Source organism: Ochotona curzoniae, unplaced genomic scaffold (genome assembly GCF_017591425.1).
Source record: "Ochotona curzoniae isolate NIBS_2020 unplaced genomic scaffold, NIBS_Ocur_1.0 scaffold_2587, whole genome shotgun sequence".
NCBI classification, from domain to species: domain Eukaryota; kingdom Metazoa; phylum Chordata; class Mammalia; order Lagomorpha; family Ochotonidae; genus Ochotona; species Ochotona curzoniae.
Genome location: NW_024467096.1, coordinates 14,001,085 through 14,022,993, shown reverse-complemented (window position 1 = coordinate 14,022,993; position 21,909 = coordinate 14,001,085). Strand labels below are relative to the sequence as shown.

Genomic DNA, 21,909 nt, shown 5'->3' with positions numbered 1-21,909 from the left:
TGTGCAGTTCAGGGTATGTGTAAGGTGCTGGCAGAGCAGGGGCTCACACTCAGGACACAGATTGCTTGCAAAGCTTTATTCTGACCTTTGGAGCCAAAAATCTTGAAAGATATATTCCAGTATCACCCTGTATGTAAGTGTTCTGTTATGTTAACATTTAATTTCACAGGGACAGTGATGATTTGAGTCTGGAGCCATACCATCCCCAGGAACTTTTCCACATGTCGGTTCTCAGAATTAACACACAGGTCTTTGCCAAGTCCGGGGCCAGGGTGAGGGAGAAGATGCATTCTATCTCTTTCTTCCCTTGTTGCAGTCCCTATTGATGCTGTTCCCTTCTGAGTGCCAGGGTCCAAATCACACAGTCTCACACTTACTCATGAAAAAATCTGTGGGAGGTGGAGGCCTCCTAGACCATTGGACAACTCATTGTACAAGAGAAAGTTACCCTGTGGGATGCAGAAATATCTTTTTTTTTTTTTACTGTGATCTTGACCCTTACCCCATCTTCTGTTGCTGTCCTGGGAGGAACACATAAGAGCTAATGCCTGGGAACATGAGGGTTTGGATTGTAGCTCCTCTTGACTTTCCAAGCCCAAACTGGGTTGCACCAAATTCCCTGGGGTAGGAAACTGAAACAGCTGCCAGGGGGCAGTGTGTCCACCCACTAATCTGACCCCCTTAAGATTGGCCAATGGGAAAAGGCAGTGGTGAAATGAAGAGGGCTTGCCTGCGCGAGTAGCGACTGTTGGGACTGGCCTGTCTCCTCATCCTGGCTGTGGTCTGTGGGGCTATTCTCCTACCAGAGGGTAAGAGCAATTGTGTTATGTTGCAGGCTGGGCAGGGATGGCTGTGTGCTCATTCAGGTTGTCCTGTGTGTGGTAGGGTGGGGACAGACACAGCAGAGTCTCACCAAGTCTGCCCTGGTAGAGGCATGGAAGCCCTGGACTTCATCCTCTATTCCCCCACAGCACCCAGATGGGAGGAGTCATGACTTCTGGTCAAAATGCTTAGGGTCATCCTGAATTTTGCCCAATTCACACTGTGCCAGGATGTTCAGTGAGAAAATAAGAAAAGCTAGGATTAGGGAGATGTAAGGGTGCATGCACAGGTGGTCTGATTTGACAAAGCAGAAGAGGAAAGATGGCTTTGCAGAATGACCTGGTAGGATGAAGAAAGAGGCAGAGCTCTGTCCAGATGTGTGTGTGTGTGCGTGTGATTGTGCATGTATGTATATGTGTATAAATGTGTACACGTGTGTGTGTGAGCATGGTGATGCTGACAGCTTGCCCTGTGCTGAATGAAAGGCTTTAATGGATTTCTGAGCCTGCCATCTATTTTTAGGTGGCACTAGGTGGAAGTGCCAAGGTTCTGCCTTTGAGATTTTCCCAGGTGGCAGTTTCATATCATTCATGCCAGTGGTTGTGTGATTTTAAGCCAGCACCCCAGCTTCTCCAGGTCTCAAGTTCTGTTGAGTCTAAAACAGGCCTACGAGATGAGGACCTGATGGAAGTTAAGAAGCTTCTTTTTCAAACTATGCTTCGAAGAGTCCTTGCCAGTTTCAAAGGGCACCTACGCCCCTCCTCTCCAGCTGTTCCTTCTGACAGGTTCTGGAGCTAAGTCAGAGGTTCCTCGGAATTCCTTTAGGGTTGTGGAATGGCAGGGGGGTCACTGATTTGGAAGGTAAAGGAACAGTGTCCCAAAGGCATCGTTTCCTTAATCTCTTTAGAGCTGGTGCCATTTTCCTTCCCTGATGAAAGAATGTCAATATGCAAGGGCTCCTAGCTTGAGAGTTGGCTTCTATAAGGATCTGAAATATGCACCCCGTTCCTTCTTCCAGCCTTCCTCTCTTGTCAAAACAGGGCAGGAATGAGATCATTTCTGCAATCCCTTTGGGCTGTGACAATCATGCTTGCTGGATGCTTTAATGTCCTGCATCTTGCTGCAGGACTTGGTGCCTCGCGTCGGGCCTTCTCTTTGCCATGCCCACTCCCCAGTGGCACCCTGTGCTTGCATTTCACAAGATTTTGCTGCTGCTGCTGAAATCCCAGTAGGTCAAAGTGGACTTTCCCATACATCTGAAAATGAAGACGAAAGATCACATTGTGATCCTTTAGGTTCCCGAGGACATGGGTGACCAATCCCTTGGAAGATTTTAAGAGTGCAAGAATTCACACCAGTGCCAGGTTGGCCAGAAACGTTAGTGCAGGAGGAAGCCAAGGCAGTGATTTTCATTGCCCGCTGCACCTCTGCACTCTTCTGCTGGACCTCTCTGGGCCTTAGATTTTACTTGTGGGAATGCAGTTCTACCTGCTGAAGTTGCACAGGAGAAATGAGATGAAAAGGGGTGGTGGAGAAACATCAGTGATTCAGAGCTATGGATTATTAAATATTTATTTGTCTTCTCTTCATTTATGTATGGAATACTTTATAAATTTATAAGATATTCCTTCACATGTTTTGTCCATTGGTTTTTTGTTGTTGTTGTTGTTTTAAAGATTTATTTATTTATTTTGGAAAGTCAGATATACAGAGAGGAGAGATAGACAAGAAGATCTTCCATCTGATGATTTACACCCCACGTGGCCACAACTGCCAGAGCTGAACTGACCTGAAGCCAGGAGCTCGGAGCCTCTTCCAGGTCTCCCACACGGTGCAGGGTCCCAAGGCTTTGGGCTGTCCTTGACTGCCTTCCCAGGCTACAAGTAGGGAACTGGATAGGAAGCAAGGCCGCCGGGATTAGAACCAGTGCCTACATGGGATCTTGGTACATGCAAGGCGAGGATTTTAGCCACTAGACTACAGTGCCAGGCCCTGTTCTTTGGTTCTTAAAATAGTTTTACCAAATAGGCTAGATAAGAATTACTGCATTTATTGGCAGAGAGCATGGCATTGAGGAGGTGGCGTAGGGCTCGAGAGTCAGCCAGCACATTAGTGGAGCCTAGTCGAGAAAGCAGCCAGTCCACTTCCTTGGGAATTGAAAGGTCTTTTCTTCCTATTTTCTCTGAGATTCTCCAGTCTGTGGGGAAGAATATTGAAAGGCAGAGTGCATGACTGCAAAGTGGCTTTATTGTTTCTGCTGGTTATGTTCAAGAGTCTGTTACTGGACTCTGGAAGATCGGAGTTTATTTTCAGTTCTGTTTAGCCCTGGGGTCTCAGACAATCTGTGAAGCCTCTCTTCCCTTGTCTCTAAAATATATTGAGCATTTACCTGTGTCAGACATTACTTAAAAGAACTTTGCACGGATTATACCACTTAGTCCTCAGGAAACATAAAAGGCTAAGCTATGGTAAAGGTGAGAATACATTGCTTGCATCCTAAGTCCTAAGGTCCTAGAGCTCTTGCCCCCACTCTATCCCATACAGTTTCTCAGGCTGGATCTGAGACTTCAGTGGGGCGTTACGACAGGAAAAGGCTGAGCAAATAACATTCAACAAAGGCACAGAATCATAAGAGGCACTTGGGATTTAGCTTCATGTTCCACATAAAAAGTCTTGATAGGCATAACTGAATCTTGGATCAGTATCCATAGTTTTGTTGAGCAATGTTTTTCCCTAGAGAATTAGAAGTCTTTTAAAAATAAAATTGTAAAAAAAAAAGTGCTATTTGTAAAAAAAAAATAATACATCTAAACAAAAAGCCACAAATAATTTCAAGTAGAAATATTTGACATTTAGGCACCTCTACAGCTGACTTTTTCTTGCTATTAATTGTTGATTTTCCATCCAAGATGAGGTTAGGACATGATCTTTACAAAAGTGATTGTGGACACCATCATCTTCCTGGTTGCTTGGTGAAGCAGTTGACATGCCACCCAATTGGAGGGCCTGGGTTCGAGTCCTGGCTCTGTGTTCAACTCCAGCTTCCTGCTTATGTGCCCCCTGGAAGGCAGCAGGTGATAGCTCAAGAAGTTAGGTTGCTAACACTCACACGGGAGACCCAAATTGAGTTCCTTTCTCCCAGTTTCAACTTGATTCACACCTGAGCGTTGTAGGAGTTTCAGGAACAAAGCAGCGGAGGGAAAGTGTCCGTCCGTCTGACTCTTTCCATGTCTCCCTGTCTTTCCCATAAGAACCCAAAAAGCAAAGCACTTTATAGGGTAGTATGCTCATTTCCTCTCTCTCCATTTAAGCACTGTCAATCCATGCCCGCTGACAGGAACCCAGATTGTTTGCACCTGGTTGTGGGGAACTCTGCATCAAACACAAGTGTTGGGAGCAGAATGTATTCCATTGGGGTAAGGGATATTCTTTTTAACAGAGGAATCAGAGGACACAAGAGAGCTAGACTTTGCCTCCCTCTGAGGACTTGGGATGAGCCCGTAATTCCTCACCTTTGCAGCCCTTTTTTGCTGCTCCTGCAGTTCCTACTTTCTAAGTTCTCTTTTTGGCCAATAACGCAATCTCAGTTATTCCTCCTTCCTCACTTCTGGAGAAAAGAAACTTGGAGCTCCAAGTGCTTGAGTTTTATTGCTAAAGTCATAATGAGAAAGAGCAGAGGTGACAAACAATGCAGAAGTTTAGAGATCAGTGAAAGCTTACCAGGCTCAGTATAAGCATCTCCCTGAATACAAAAGGCCTTTCTGCTCTCACCACCTGTCCTCATCTATCTCTTCCCTCCTGGAACCGAACAGATCTGCACCTCTCTCTGACCACTTCTAGCAGCTGCTGAGAACATGCTGCTGGCCCCTCCAAATTCAGTAGAGGGCGACAAAGTACATGCAGCAGTATTGGGCCTTGAGCCGACCGGCAACTATTGTCTCTACTCTCAGCTGCCAGACTGGCTCTCTGTAAGATCACATCAGTTCTCGATATCTGCCAAATGATGCATCGGACAAGCAAGAAGGGGAAATAACACAATTTATTAGTTAATTAATAAACCAGAGGCTTTCAAATGAAGAGAAAGTATTTGCATACTTTGGATTGTGGGTTACCTCAATACACAAAAGGTAAGAGGTAAATGAAAGACTTTAATTTTATCAACTAGTGAAAGATAGGAAAACTACAGTATAAAGCACAATCTGGAAAGGCTTTTGGTTGTTCAACACTTAGAAGCAAAGAAAGATATCAAGTGCTGGCTAAATAAAAACGGAATCATCTGTACCTAAACATTCTAAGCAAAAGAAAACCTAAAAAGGGTAATTTGTACACGTATGCTAATAATCGTAGAATATGTGACCAAGCGTTGTTACAAAGAACTTATGTAAAAATGAATCATAAAATACACTATGTCCCTATTAAATTAAGTGACAAAGAACACTCGGTGATAATATGAATGAGGAAATTAGGCTAGGAAACAAGTCTTGTGTAACATATAGAATTCATTTAAAACTTCAGGGTGGCAGCCACAGCAGTGGCAGCATTCCATAAACTCACCGAACTCATTGCAGAGTGCGTTCTATGCTAACACCTGTGAGAGTAGATTCTCCTGTACACATGCTGGGGCCAGTGTGAAAGAGAACGCTGTGAGAGCATGTCTCAAGACACTCTGCAATACTCACTGCTTTTGATCCAATAATTCACTTCTAGGAAGAAGTCATGTCATATGTATCCACATACACACACACGTGCATATGTACATGTGCTTACATGAGAAAGTGGAAGGATGAGCTGGTTATAGCACATGAAGAGAGCAGGTTAGAACCTCAGGTAAAAATGCTAAAAATCTGGAAAAGGGGGACTTCAAATTAAAATTGTATTTCAACCTTGTTCTGTGCTATTGGTATGTTAGGCTTGACCTCTGGTATTTGTAGATCAATAGGGAACTGGGTGAGCAAAACCGGAATTATAGTGTGTGCAAGAAGTGCAGCAGCATGGTGTCCATGGTTGCTTGGAGAACACATTCAAGGAGCAGATCATCTGGAAGCAGATGGGAGGTGGTGACAGGTAGGACTTCCTGAAGGAGAGACATCTAAATTGCATCCTGTAGGATGCGTAGGGATTAGCCAGGTGTGTTAGTCATCATTTTGTTGCTTTAAGATGCCTGAGAGGAGCTTTTCTGGAAAGTGTATTTTGGCTTAGTCTAGAGACTCACGATCCAAACCAAGTGGCCCCAGTAAGCTGGCAAGTGGTATAGCCTGTGAAGAGGAACACTCATATGATGAGCCAGGAAGGAGGAAGAGAGGGAAGATGAGGTGGCCTTTAATATCAAACTCATTCTGAGAACTGTCTTCTAGTAGTAAGCACCCAGTGACCCAGACTTCCCACTGGGCCCACAGCTTAAATGCCACAAGGAGACTGAGTCGTTGCCTTTAATGCATTAACCAAAGAACATGTATCCTTTAATTGTGAACACAGGGGTTTGGGGACCAAGCCCCTAATACCTGGGCCTTTGGAGGACATCCAGACCATTATCCAAACCATAACAACAGGTGACGAGGGGCAAATGAAGGAGGTCCAGGCAAATGTTCAGTGGATTTTTTGTGAGACTATGTTTCTGTGATCATCTAACTCAAGGCAAGCCTGAGTGTGGGCAAGCATGCGTGTAGCATACCAAATGATCAATCATGACCTGGACTTGGGCAGAGGTAGAAACGGGATAGGAAAAAGAAGGTACACTAGACAGACAAGGAGGGAGGGATGAGGGGAGAAGAAAGGAACCAGAGGAAGGAGTGTGGTCGAGTTGAATGGAACGATCTGAGTATCATTCCTGGTAAACTCAAGGGTGGATTCTTGGCATATAACTATTGGAATTCTTCCTGTGACTGGTCCTGTGCTCAAGTGTGGATGGAATTAGAGGAAAAACCATCCCCACCATCGCTCATCTCAAAGTTCTGCTGAGAAAAGGAGACTGCACTTGGACAGTAATGCTAAATATTGTAAATTTCTGAGTAGGAAGAGATGGAAGGGGGCTGAAATAACCACAGAAGTAGGCCTGGAAGAGGTGAGTACGGAAAGAGCAGCTCTTGGAAGTGGACTGTGCGTTGGCTGGGGTCCGAGAAGATCCTGACTGGGTGTGCTGTGTGTGGGCTGTCCTGTGGCTGATGATATGCATGTCAATTCCAGGGTACATGATGCTGTTGGTACAAGTGGTTCTACTGCTATTGGCTCTGCCTAGTCATGGGCAGGTTGTTACCACCGAAAAGCCAGAATTCATGATTCCTGTTCCCAAAGGAGCCTGTGCAGGCTGGATGGCAGGTGTCCCAGGGCATCCTGGCCACAATGGGACGCCAGGCCGTGATGGCAGAGATGGAATTCCCGGTGAGAAGGGTGAAAAAGGAGATGCAGGTAAGAGCAACATTTCATAATACTCTCCTGAGTAGACAAGGGATTCCAGGGCTTTTTGAAAGCATTAGTTATTAACACAGGCAAGAAGTCAACTCTTTTAATGCAACCCATAGGCAACATATCTGGGATTGGTCTGTTAGGGGTGAGAATACATGATGCCTCTATAATTAAGTATCCTGCTATTTGTCTCTGTTTGCATCTCCCCTATCCCCCTTTCCAGTATATTCACATCCTGATTCCCAATGTATTCACTTTTCACTCAATCCTCATTTTAACCAGAGGTATTTCATCATTTGTTGTGGGTATATCCTGAAGCTCACAGTTCCGCTTTGGAGATTCCTTGATCTAGTTAAGTAGAGAAGTCTAGTGTACAAGATTGTGTTAGTGATTGTAATGAGGAAGTCTACTCCAAACGCACCAAACTGAATGTGAGCAAATGTGCAGCACACTTACTGTAGACCTGGTTTAACAGTGAAGGCTTCAGGGAAGACAGGCTTGAGATGGGTCTTAAAGGATGGGCAGGCGGGACAGAGAAATGAGGGCATCTCTTAGGGAGAGGTGTGTATGTTTGGGTGGAGCACCACACAAAGGGCTGGCAGAGAGGAGGGTCTATGATGGCTTAGCGGGATCTGACTGAGAGCCTGCTGGGCTATGGAGAAGGTGTTAAGAGGCAGGACCGGCTCTCTTTATTTTGTCAGTCAAGCAGGTTGGGAGCCTCAATCCACATAGGCTGATGTTCTTTTCCCTGTGATCACTGAAGTCTTCTTATCCACTAGGTCTCGTTGGTCCGAAGGGTGACACTGGTGACTCTGGTGTGACAGGAGCTGAGGGTCCACGTGGCTTTCCAGGAAGCCCAGGCAGGAAAGGAGAACCTGGAGAAGGTGCCTACCTCTACCGCTCAGCATTCAGTGTGGGACTGGAGGGCCGGGTCACCATCCCCAATGTTCCCATTCGCTTCACTAAAATCTTCTACAATCAGCAAAACCACTATGACAGCACCACAGGCAAATTCCGCTGCAACATTCCTGGGATGTACTACTTCTCCTACCACATCACTGTCTACTTGAAGGATGTAAAGGTTAGCCTCTTCAAGAAGGACAAGGCGATGCTCTTCACCTACGACCAGTACCAGGACAAGAACGTGGACCAGGCCTCTGGCTCTGTCCTCCTCCATTTGGAGGTGGATGACCAGGTCTGGCTCCAGGTCTACGGGGATGGAGACCATAACGGGCTCTATGCAGACAATGTCAATGATTCCACCTTCACTGGCTTCCTGCTCTATCATGATATCGAATGATCACCACTACCCCAGAGTCTCCACTGGGCTAACTAGCCCAAAGTCAATCAAGGGGCAGCCAGCATGCTTTTGGCCTAATTAGGAGATTGATTTTATTATCTGGTTGGAGGACTCTGAATACTATTCATCGCTTGCTCATTCGTGTATTCACACATTCATCCAGCATCTGTTGAACACAATGATATATAGATATATATTATGCCCCCGGTTCTGAAGTAGACATGCTCTGTAGTTTCAAGGATCTCTTCTGTAGCAGCAATAAAAGAATGAAAGTAACGTTTCCCTGGGTAATTCACATACATAACAAAGTCACTTCCACAAGATAGTACTCAGAGCTGACAAAGCTGTGTGCCACTGTCTCTCCTGATGTTTATGGCATTCTTGAGAGGTGTGTTTTTCTCACAGCTGGGATCCTAAGGCTGGGAGGTCAACAGGTTTTAAGTGCAAACTTAGAGGTCAAGTTCAGTGACATGGATTTTCCTAGACTGAGTCTTCGTAGAAGCACAGTCTCCTGGGGTGTTGACAGGTGTCTGTTGCTCACTGCACCAAGTGCCTCTGAATTGTTAGCATCCCCCTAGCAGAGCTCCTTCACTAGCTCGGTGACTCCGTGCTCCCCACACTGCTGTATATTTCCTCGCTTTCCTCACACCCTTTCCTTTGACTAACTAAACCAACCCCATCAGCACATGTTGAACTCCTCCCTTGAGGACAAGAGCCTCTCTGATGTGGATTCTCCTTTCCCTTAAGCCTTCCTTGCACACAGTGCCTCCTGGGCCTCTTCAGGCTCATGGTTGAGAGCCTTGGGTGTGGGAGACGCACCCTCCTGGGCTGGAGGCAGCCTCCTGGGAAAGATTGCACTTCCTCCACCTCTGCACCCTTTGCAGGTCCTTGAGAAATGCTTTGTGAAGACCAGCTTCTTGAATTTCACATCTATCCCAAATTAGCTCCATCTAATCTTTCTGACTAATCTTTCTTCATCCACAAAAAGCCTTTTCACTTTAGGAACCTCCCTGGTTTTATGTTGAGCTGGACAGCTTGAGTCATTTCCAGTGAGCATACTTTCCAAAACACTTAAAGTATTTTTTCCCAAGGAGATAGCCTGAAATACAAACTCAAAGAGGAATTAAGAAGACATTCTCATTCTTGAGTCTCAACCGATTGTGGAAAACTGGACCTCCTGGATTTATTCTTTCTCTTTACGAATTGCAGGTAGCTTTTTTGGTACCCTGTGGTTCCTCCCATATCCTTCCTGGCACCTGGGACTTCTATTCCACTTTCTATTTCTGTGATCAAGTATTTTAGTTTCCACAAATGAATGGGGACATGCAGTATTTGTCTTTTCTGTGCCTGGCTTATTTCACCTTATATAATGTCCTTTAGTTCTGACCATATTGCTATGAGTGAGTGAAGTAGTTATAATGCTATAAAGCAGGATGAGATAATGGCAAGTCTATATTTAATTACATATTTTACAGTAATGAAGAAGAGTTTCAAGGTTTCCACACATAGAAATAGTAATATCTGGGGAGAGAGAAATCCTAAGGAGCCTAGCTTGATCCTTACATGTATCAAATTAAGATACTATATCTGAAAAATAAGTACAAATATTATATGTCAATGAATAAATAAAAGCTAAAAAAGGAATCACAGAAACCAGGTCCGATGGCTCAGTGGCTAAATCCTCATCTTGCAAGCCCAGGATTCTATATGGGTGCTGGTTTGTATCCTGGCTGCTCTACATCCCATCCAGCTCCCTGCTTATGGACTGGGAAAGCAGCTGAGGAAGGCCCAAAGCTTTGAGACCCTGCACCCATGTGAAAAACCCAGAAGAAACTCCTGGCTTCAGATTGGTACAGCTCCAGCCATTGCAACCATTTGAGGAGTGAAGCAGTGGATGGAAGATCTTTTTCTCTGTAAATCTGCCTTTTCAATAACAATATAAACAGACTTTTTTTTTTTTAAAGAATTACAAGTAGTTCATGACAACAGATCTTCTCTCTGGAGACAATAACAGATGATGCTTTTCAAAGATTTTAGCAAAAGCAGAGTTAATAGTATTCTATTTCAACACAGAAAGCAACTTATTATTTTACTTAAGATTTTACACTGTGAATGAATCCCTTTCATATGGGTGTACCATTCCTTAGGTGACTATCATCATTGTTATCTGCCATCCAGCTTTCAATGTGACAACGTGTGCCTCACATGACTCTTGTTTCCAATGGTTCATAGAGGGATGATGAAATGAGAGTAAATCTTGTGATAGAACTCTGGGGCGAATGACAGAAACCCCAGCCCACACTAACAAAAAAGAAAAGAAAAGGGAATAACCCAAGCCATTTTTGTGACGGAAAATGCTTTGTCTTTAGGTGAGGCTTGACCCAGAGATTCAGAACAATCCCTCCACAGTGTAGGTTCTGTAGTGTGCCTTTCCAGGGTGCAGTTTGGGGCTCTGGTGTTATAAACACTGGCTGCCCAGCACTTGTCCCCTCATACACACCACACTGATTGGTCAAATGCACATCACTTTTCTTGGTGATTCCCAAAAAAGGAGAAATAAAATTCCTTTTCTCAGAAGCCCCAGTAAACACACACACATGTGTGCACGTGCACACACACACGTACACATTGTGGAAGTCAAGAGAAGTGAGTTGAATGGAATTGAATGACTTAATTGCGGCTTGAGCTAAGAGTATTTGGTGCAGGGCTAAAGTAAAATTTGAAATTGTTATCAGAAGTGGAAGAAATAATGATGGGGTCAAAATAATATCTGCCCACAATAAACTTTTTTAAAGGATTTATTTATTATGTGAAAGGCAAAGTTGAGACAAGGAGATAGAGAGAAAAGGGCTCGGTGCGGTAGCCTACTGGCTAAAGTCCTTGCCTTGCGTGTGCCAGGATCCTATATGGGTGCCAGTTTATGTCCTGGCAACCCCCTTCCCATCCAAGTCCCTGCTTGTGACCTGCGACAAGCAGTAGAGAACAGGCCAAAGCCTTAGGACCCTGCACTCATGTGGGAGACCCAGAAGAAGCTCCTGGCTCCTGGCTCCTGGCTTCGGATTGGCTCAGCTTTAGCCTTTGTGGCCACTTGGGGAGTGAACCAGTGGACACAAGATCTTTCCCTCTGTCTCTCCTCTTCTATGTAAATCTGAATTTCCAATAAAAATAAATACACCTTTAAGAAGAGAGAGAGAGAGCGATCTTCTACCTGTTGCTTTACTCTCACATTATTCCAATGAGCAAGGGAAGCCCAAACACTTGGTCCATCTTCTGCTACTTCCTACAGGGCACCAGCAGGGAGCTGGATTAGAAGTGCAGTACCCAGGATGAGAACTGTGCACATATGAGATGTCAGCACCATAGATGGCAGCTTAACCAAATATACCACAATGCTAACTCCAACAACAAACTCTTAACACTGCTGTTTTAACTTTTTCACAGTGATATGGTTGGAAAATAGCTAATACAAAATTTTTGACATGTAAGGCCCAGCATGATTACTCAGTGGGTAAATCCTTGTTTTGCAAGTGCTGGGATCCCATAGGTGCACCAGTTTGTGTCCCAGCTGTCTCACTTCCCCTCCAGCTCCCTGCTTGTGGTCTAGAAAAAGCAGTAAAGGATGGCCAAAAGTCTTGAGACCCTGCACCTGTGTGGGAGACCTGGATGAGGCTCCTGGCTTCAGATTGTCTCAGCTCCAGCCGTTGTGGCCACCTGGAGAATGAAGCAGCAGATGGGCCATGGTCACCGTCAAATCCTCTGGATCGAGGTCACTTCTTTGCGGAACCAGAGGTAGAGAGGACCAGTCTACCTACATATCTTCTGAAAGAAATTACAGTCAAGATTTAGGCTTAGCGATCCTATGACATCTTTACACAAAACTGTGGATTTATCTATTTCTTGTTCTTTCAACTTTTACTTCATGAAGTTTGGAGTTTTGTGGTTAGTAAACATGCATTCAGTATTATGTCTTATTGGTCTATTTATTCTTTTATCTTTTGAAATGTCGTTCTTCATCTCTGATAAGTTCCCTGTTCTGAAGTTTACTTTGTCTGAAATTAATATGGACACCTGTTTGACTTGACAGTTATTTATTTGCAACATTTTAGTTTTTTTTCTTCTAGCACTTTAAACAGTGTCTCACAATCTTTTGGATTGCAGGGTTTCTAATAGGAAACTTATAATCATAATTTTCCCTTATATGTAAATTTGCATTTTTTCTCATGATTTTCAAGATATTTTAATCACTTTTGATTTTCAACAGCTTGGTTATGATACAGCAGGGTGTCATTTTCATTGAGTTTAACCCATTTGGGTTGCATTGAGCTTCTTGAATCCATAAATATTGGATTTTCAGCGAATTTGGAAAGTTTTCTGCTATTATTTCTTTAAATATATTCTTTGAATCAATTTCTTCCTCTTCTTTTGGAATCCTAATGACATGAATATTGGATAAAAGATGCTTCTGAGATTGTGTTAAATTTTTTTTCATCTTTTTCTGTTCTTACTATATAATCTTTTCAGTCAATCTCAAAGCTCATGCAGTCTTTTCTGTCTTCCCCATTTGGTTTGAGCCCTTGCAATGAATTTTTCAGTTTCAGATGTTTTATCTTCCAGTTTTCAAAATTTCTCTTGAACACTCACACATGCATACAGATACTTTAAAAAGATCATAGTAAAATGTATACAAGTTCACATTGTATAAATCAAATTTTTTCTTTGCAAAATAAGTTTATTTTGGTGTAAAAAACCTGAAATCTATGAATAGATTTTCTCATAACATACATTTTCTTTTTGAAGACATATATGAATCTTAAAATCTTTTTTGTGCTAAATAAACTTAACCTTTTAATTGCATGTTCTACAGTTTCTGAAGTACCTTTATATGCACACACATACATATACCTATGGTGCATGTATGTGCATATTCTCATATTCTGCTGAGAACTTTCTTTCCACTTATTTGAGGAATGTTCATATTTACCTCACAGTTATGGTTGATGTTGTGAAGTTAATGTCTCATAGTTTCAACTTGAGTTATACTGAGTTTAGATTGTTTTGAATATTAGTTGAATTTTCCCAGTTCTTTGGGCAGTGAGTAGTTTTGTATTGAATCAAAAATATTTTGAATATTATAATTAAGATTTCAAGTTCTCTTAACATCTTCTAGTCAGTGTTGACTTTCGCTTGTGTTAGTAGACAATTAACTGGCTTATATTCAGACTACAAGGCGTGTCTTCCTTGGGCAGTAATTCAATGCCAGTCCAGTTTTTAAGACTTCACTGTAGTATTCAAGTCTGTTTGTCGCATAAACCTCCCAAGTTTAGTCTGGGCATTTGATAGTTCAGTTCTTGAAGACTGTTCCGCTTTTTTGGGTCTGTCTTGCATGCAACTGGGAGTTGAATCTCAGACTTACAATGAGTTCTATACTTAAGTGAAATATTTTTTCCAGCTCTTTCCTCTTTGGCATTTCCCAATATTCTCCAATCTCCAAGGACCCGCCCTTTCCTGGTTCTTTTAACCAGGAAGCTAGGGTTCTCTTGGAATTTTGTTCCCGCACTAGTTTGCTATTCATTGTTACTGCAAGAAAAAAATAAAAATAAAAAAAAAAAGAAAGAAAAAGAAGTGAACAGGATTTACCTTGCATGGCTGGTTTTGCTGATGACCCTGGCCAGGCAGGAATGGCTTTTCCCTGGGAGTTTTAGATGCTCTTGTTACTACTGCTGCTTTGGCAGTGCAGCCCAGTAGCTGAGGCTGGCCTTCCGACAGGACTGGCTGAGAGACAAGAGGCACATAGAAAAAGTCAAGAATTTCTCTTGCATTCTGTTGCGCAGTCCTCTAAACGGGAAGATGTAATTTCTTTCAGAGCTTTTCTGACAGAGCCTGTGATGATTCCAGGACTTAGCCTGCGCTTAGATTAAATCAGGGAGATAAGATGTAAACATTGCACAAAACACACTCAGGATAACGGTTAGTAGTCAAAGTTGGGTTTTCCGTACTCCATCTGCCTGCTGTTGCTTACTTTGGAGGGTCCTTAGGGTTTTTGGTTGTTTTACAATTTTTCTACAGTATTAGTTACTACCAGTGGGAAGAGTAGACATGCTAGACATCTCACCTCTAGCTTAAGAGAATGAATGATACTAGGAGCTCCAGGAAGGCACAGAACCAATCCTGAATTTAATGAATGTTAAAGAAAAAGAAATTCAGTCTTGAGAGGGAGCCTTGCTGCATACAGACTTTGAAGAGTAGCACAAAATTCTGTGGTTCCAGGAGTCTGGGGCCCGTTAAGGTCCTGACCGTCACCCTGACCTCTGGTTTTTCCTGTGCCTGCAGTGACTGATGATTGATGTCAGTGCTAGTGCCAGATCTAAAATGCAATCCCTCCCAGAGGGTCAAGGCCAAGGTGTTTACTCCCAAATCTCGACTTTGATTTATGCAATCTTTTGCTTAAGAAGATGTGGGAAGATCTAGGTTTTTAAGAAGGCTTAGACATAACGACATTTTTTTCCCTTCTGCAATCTTTTTGATTCTCAGGTATTTTGCGAAGGAAACATAATTATTAAGAAAATTTACTGTATAAGAGACATTTTTTTTCATCTTTTCCAGAAATGAGGAAACCATTATAATCAGAGATTTCTTCATTTTATTAGCCCTTTATGTTTTATAAAAGTGGAATAAGGGGAATTCATGGGCTAGGGTTAAGGTATAATAGGCACTTCAGTGGTGGGGTGAGAGCTAGGGCTGTGCCCATGTGACTGTGGTGTAGGGGTCACCTGTTGGGTGTTTTATCATTTTTCCCTTGGTCATCCCAAGGCTGCGATCCCCTCTTTGCATCAGCTTAGGTCTGGCCCTTGTAGCCACTTGGGGAGTGAGCCAGTGGACAAAAGATCTGTCTCTCCTTCTCTCCATAAATCACTCTTTCCAATAAAAAAAAATAATACTAAAACAAACAAACAACAAACAAACCAGAAAGGTATTCTGTCCCCTCAAAAATTCCTGTTGAAAGTAAATTATCATTGTAATAGTATTAAGAGGGAGGGACTTCTGAGAGGTGTTTGTGTCATGAAGAATTGGCCTCCAATCTGAGGTCTGATCAGGGCTGATCTCAAAGTAGATTCACCCTTTTGATTTTCTCTTTGCCCTTCCACCATGTGGCAGCTTCCTCTATGGGACAACATGGCAAGAAAGCCTTTAGCTGCTGTCATCTTAACTTTGGACTTCTCAGTCTCCAAATATATGAGTTAATAAATTGCTGTTTTAAGATGAATTGCCAAGTCTATGGCATTCCATAGTAGCATGAAACAGATCAAGACACTGGGCGATACAACTTCCTCCAGTAATATAAATTAGGGTAGGTGCAAAACATACAGATTTGAGACCAATGGGCGGCCACCTTTGGCCCTGCATTTTAAAGAGAAAGGAGAATCTGTTAAGGATAATGATGCAGGCTCTGAGAGAAACTAAACTGCAAGCAGGGGTGGAAGGGGTGTCTGCTGGGTTCTGGGAGGTTTCCTTGTTTTGTTTCCGATCCTTTTTCAGTTTAGTTGGATTCCTACCAATGGATCCCTTGAGACACCAGTTTCTGGATTTTATATAAGCCTCCCTTTGAACTTCAGCGAACTTGAGTTGTTCACTTATATAAGAATCCAGAAAAGCACACAGGGCCCAGAATTATTCTGTCCTGTTGCCCAGGCACAAGGGTGTGACCCTGGGAGGAAGAATGCTTGGTTGTCAGGTAATAGAGTTCAGTGATTAGGAATGAGATTAAGCCTAGAACCCTAACTTAATTTATATTTACTTCCTTAGCAATTAATCTTCTAGTTCAGAAATCGCTTGTGGCCATGCTTTCTATTTTATTTTTGAATTCTTTGAAGAGACCATTAAATTCATTCAGTCAGTACTTATTGAGTGTCAAATGTGTACCAGAAATGCAATAACCTATTTAAGATAGCAAAAGTGATAAAAATTACCATTTTAAGCCTCCACTTCAAACATGATCATTTGTTTAATTCTTACAACACCTCGTGAATTAGATTTGATTGACCTAGTTATTAGATAAGAAATCAGAATCTGAGAGAACCGAATCAACTTGGTCTAAGCCATAGCCAATCCCAGAGCAAAGATTCATGCTTGGAACTGCTGGGCTCCAAAGCCCATGCTCACGGGTAAAACAAACCCAATCCTGTGGCTGCCTTTTTTTCTTGGAGGATAGAGCATTTTCACAACCTGTAGTCCTAATGTTAGTAATCTTGTAAACACGGGTGGTGGAAAAGTTTGCCTTTGCAAAATGAATCATCAAATGTGCTATATGACAGAAGGTCTGGTTACTAAAGGAAGCATGATGAAATGTCTCACTCGTCATTCCTCTGGACAGGTCTGGAAGCCTACAGTGAGAGTCTTTGTAGTGTGGCACAAGGGAAAAAAAGGATCTTGCAAAACAGCTTGTCTTTGCCAGCAGAAACAGGTTGAGTCAATGTTCAGCTATTCTTTATTACAAATATTTCATGAATTAAAAATAGCATGCTGTTTCCTTAACATTATGAAGAATAATAAATTCTAGACAATGTCTGCATATAATGAAGAGTGAAACACTAATGCATTTCCCCATAAACTTTGATACAAAACAAGGATGCCTCTTTTCACTATTTAGAAATGCTTAGATTTTTATGCTTATTTGAAAGAGGAACAGACAAAATCTCCTATCCACTGGGTCACTCTCCAAATGCCAGCAAAAGACAGACCTGGGCCACGTTGAAGCTGAGAATCTGGAACTCAGTCTGAGACTCCCATGGAGGTGTCAGGGAACCAAGCACTTGGGCCATGCACTGCTTCTTGGGTGTGCATTGGCAGGAAGCTGGAATGGAAACAGAACCAGGACTCTAAACCTGGCACTCTGATCTGGGATGCTGGCAGACGCTAGCAGCATCTTCGCTGCTATACCAAATGTCTGCCCTCATCATCTTTACGTTCTCCGATGTTGTGATAGTTCTGATGCTTAATCGTATTGTCTTTTGAACGCCTTGCTTTATTTTGTGTATGTTCCTGTCACAATATTCTGTAAAACAAACACTTATGGGAAGGTTTTTGGTTTTTACATTTTTCCTTGGTTTATGTGAGTTTTTCATCTAGACTGGAATTTGGGTTTTTCTGTGGGCTGCTGTCTTCGTTCCTGCCTCCCTCCCTTCCTCCCTCTCTTGCTCCCTCCCTCCCTCCCTTCCTTCCTTCCTCCCTTCCCTCCTTCCTTCCTATCTAGCTGGTTGCAGCTTGTGTGTGTTGAACATGGTAGGTCTTTTTGGGCTTTCAGATTGCTCTGACACAGTGAGGATGAATATGTTATGATTCCCACCCCTTTACTTTATTCTCAAATAATGTTACATATCTGATATCAGGAGTTAAATTTTCTGGCTGGTCAGGAATCCTATTTCCATGGTGAGTATCTCTGGATTTCTAAGAGTCCCTAAGAATAATTAGATCTTTCATTGAGAACTGCAGGTATTCCGGATTACACCCAGTTGAATTTTCCCTTACTTTTGAGTATGGTTTTTTCTAAGTTGAGGGTGTTAGTGAGAACTTTCAGGAATTTGTTCATTTACTTTCTTTCCTTGTATAGTTATGAGAGATAAAGTCAGGAGCCATGACATTTGTCATAATCTTTTATTTCCTCTCTTAAATTTGTCATGATCTTTTGTTTCCTTCCTCACTAGCCGTGTCCTGGTGTGTGTGGCCGGCAGTTACATCTCTTTTTTTATTCTGTTGCTGTTGGTGAATTCTCAGGGGTATTAATTTTTTTCTTTTGGGATGGCCATCTGAAAGGATGAACTGTGAGATTATATAAGATCTTAAAATAGTTGATTTAGTGTATTTTTTCAATGTTTATAAAAAGAATTTTATCCTTTTTTCTGTTGAAATGATACGTCTTGCATATTGATTTGTGCAGTTCAACCAAGTTCAACCACTTCTGGATCCTTGGGACAAGTTTTAGTCAAGACGAATCACCCTTGATGTGTTATTTAGTTCAATTTGTTATTTGAAATTGAAGTCCATTAGGGATATTGTTCTGTAATTTTATATTTTTGCCTCTATCCTTCTCTGTTTTGAGAATCAAGATAATTCTGGCCAAATGGAATGAATTTGGAAGGATTGCTTCTCTCTTTTTCATTTTTTGGGAATAGTTTCAGAAAGCTGGGCTTAGACGCTTTTATTTATCTTATTTATTTGAAGGTAAGAAACACAGACAGAAAGAGAAATACTGAAAGACACAGAGAAGTTTCCCATATACTGGTTCACTCCCTAGACTCTTGAATAGCTAAGACCAAAGTCGGGAGTTAATCCGGATCCCCAGCTGCCTGAGTCATCACCACTGCCTCCCAGGACGTGCACTGAACAAGAACTCTGCTGGAATAGTAAGCGGAACCAGGACTGGAACCACATGCTGCAAGTGTCCCAAGTGGCATCTTTTCTGTGCATGGGACACCTGCCCCAACAAGAGCTGAATGAGCTCTTTCTTCTAAGTTTGGCCAAATTCAAAGAGAAACCATCTGGTTTTGGGTTTTTTGTTGTTGGGACACTTTCAATTACTGACTCATTGCGTTACTCACTATTGGCCTATTCAGATCCACTGTGTCTTCATAATTCTATTTTGGTGAATTATATATATCCAAAAATTTATTTGTTTCTTCTAAACTTGTTGCCATTTGGTTGTTTAGAAGAGTCTCTAACGACCCTTTGTATTTCTATGGAATCAGTTGTAATAGCCTCTTTTTTTCCATCTTAGATTTTATTTATTTTGGTTGTTCTTTTTTTCTTGGTTATGTTAGTTAAATAATTATCAGTTTTTAATCTCAGTTAAATATTTATTAATTTTGCTTATCTCTTCAACAAGATGAATTCAGTTTTGTTGATCTTTTGTATTTTTAAGATCTATTTTTAAAAAGATGCATTCTTTCTTCGTTTTTTTTTTTTGAAAGATAGAGTTACAGAGAGAGAGGATCAAGAAGGAGAAAGAGAGAGGAGAGCGAGATCTTCAATTCACTGATTCACTCCCTTATTCTATTGGATACAAGTCTAACTGTGCTTGCTCTTGTTCACATTTGCATGGGCTATCCTTCTTTCACTTTCACTCTGTGTATTTTTACAAATGAAGTGGTTTCTTATGGGTAGTGTATCACTGGGTCTTGTTCCTTTTTTTTTTTTTAAAGTATATGTGCTGCCAGAATGAGCACCTCGCTCCTTTCTTTTTCCCCAAGATTTACCTTATTTACTTGAAAGTCAGATTTACAGGGAGAGAAAGGAGATAGAGAGATCTTGCATCTGTCAGTTGACTCCCGAAATGGTTGCAATATCCAGCGCAGAGCCAAGCTAAAAAAAGGAGCCAGGAGCCTCTCCCAGTCTCCCATGAGGATGAAAGGGCCGAAGGACTTGAGATATCCTCTGTTGCTTTCCCAGGCTATTTGCAGGGATCTCACTCAAAGGTGAAGTAATCAGGACATGAATCAGCATCTATATGAGATACTGGCACCACAGGTGGAGGTTTTATCTGCTACATCATAGCACCGACCCCAAGGGACATTTTTCCTTCTTTAAACACATTCAGATAATCTATTTCTTTTAATTAGGGAATTCAGTCTATTTACTATTAGGGTTGTTATTGATAAGTAAAGACTTAGTTTTGCCATTTACGGAAAGTCTTTGGGGCTGACATTGTGACATACTGGGTGAAGCTACAAACTATGGTGCTGGTATCCCATCTGGGCGCCGGTTCAAGTCTCTGCTGCTTCACTTCTGATCCATCTCTCTGCTAATGCACCTGGGAAAGCAGAGATTGGTCCAAGTGCTTGGGCCTCTGCATCCACATGGAATACCTGGCACAGGTTACTGGCTTCAGAACTGCCCAGCTCTGGTTATGGCAGCCGTTTGGGGAGTAAACTAGTAAATGGGAAATCTCTCTCTCTCTAACTCTTCTTTCCAAGTAAATAAGTAAATAAATCATTTGTGTGTGTGTGTGTGTGTGTGTGTGTGTGTGTGTGTGTGTGTGTGTTAAGGAAAGTGTTTTGATTAATCTTTTCTCTTTTTCTAGTGGGTTTTGGACTTTCACAAGTTTTCATAATAGCTTTTTTTTTTTTTTTTTGCTTCTCCATGTAGACCCTCCTTATGCAATTCTTCTAATGCTGGTCTGGTGGTGAGTAATTGCCTCAGCTTTTGCTCATCTTGGAAGGTCTTTATTTCTCCTTCATCTCCAGAAGACAATTTTTCTGGGTAAAGTGTTGTTGGTTGGCAGATGTTTTCTTTCAAAACTTGGCCTGTATTCTGTTCCCACCTGGCATGTAAGGTATCTGTTGAAAAATCGGCTGTTAATTTAATGAAAGTTCCCTTAAAAGTGATGTGGTGATTTCTGTTAAAAATTTTAGTGTTCTCTCTCTTGTATTTTTTAACATTTATCTCTAAAATGTGTGATAGTGTCTTTTGTGATCATAGCTATTTCGGTTTCTCCTGTTTAGGGAAGTTTTTAGCTATTACGTCATTGGATAGGTCTTCTAAGCCTCTAGTCTCTTTGCTCTCAGGAATTCGCACAATTCAAATATCTATTCATTTAATGGTGTCTTAAAGCTGTCTTCAGTCTTTTAAAATCTTGTTTTGTTTTGCTTTCTTTCGCTTTAAGAGCATAATTGAAAAGAACTGTCTTCAAGTTCAGATATTTTTTCTTCTGGTTGACCTAGTCCATCATTAAGATTTTTAATTGTATTCTATGTTTAAATTGCAGAGTCTTCATTTCTAAGATTTCTCTTCAGTTTTCTCTCAAGATCTGACTCTTTCTGGAATTTCTCATTTGTATCACAGATTGTTAGCCTAATTTCCCTTTCATCTTACCTAAATTTTCTTGCATCTCTTTGACCATCCTTATAATCATTCTTTTGAATTTTTTTGCCAGGGATTTCATCAGTCTCCTTCCTCTGGGAATCTGATAACAATCCAATTTGTTTTACCTCTTTGAGGGTGTCACACTGCTCTGCTTTCTATACTTGCTGTGTTCCTGTACTTGTATCTGTTGCATCTGGTGCATTAGTTGTTTCTATTTCTTTCAGTGAGTGGTTTTTGTGCTGAGCAGCTTTTCTTGACAATGTGCCTTCAGATACACTTTGGTAGACTATTTTGGCTTTATTTTATCTGCAAATTGAGGAGTGTGTATTGTCTCTTCTTCAATAATTGTGATGACAGGAAAAGTCGGAAAATGGGATGTTCCTGTCTCAGTTCTACACTGTGCATCTTGATGGCAGCCTTTGGGACAGGGTTCAGGATTGTAGTGGTGCCAGCCCTCAGTCTGCTATGGTTGAGGTTGTGTAAGAGCCGCCCCCCACCCCCAAGTCTTGGAAGAGTCACTCAGGGAGTCA

General features: G+C 41.9%; 1 protein-coding gene across 1 annotated transcript; it reads left to right on the top strand.

Annotated features, from left to right (window-relative positions):
• Positions 1-704: 704 nt before the first annotated feature.
• Positions 705-8,792, top strand: ADIPOQ (adiponectin, C1Q and collagen domain containing). The gene is made up of 3 exons (XM_041002873.1): positions 705-809; positions 7,006-7,227; positions 8,004-8,792. The coding sequence occupies exons 2-3, from the start codon at positions 7,011-7,013 to the stop codon at positions 8,522-8,524; spliced, it is 738 nt and encodes a 245-aa protein (XP_040858807.1). The 5' UTR covers positions 705-809; positions 7,006-7,010; the 3' UTR covers positions 8,525-8,792.
• Positions 8,793-21,909: the final 13,117 nt, after the last annotated feature.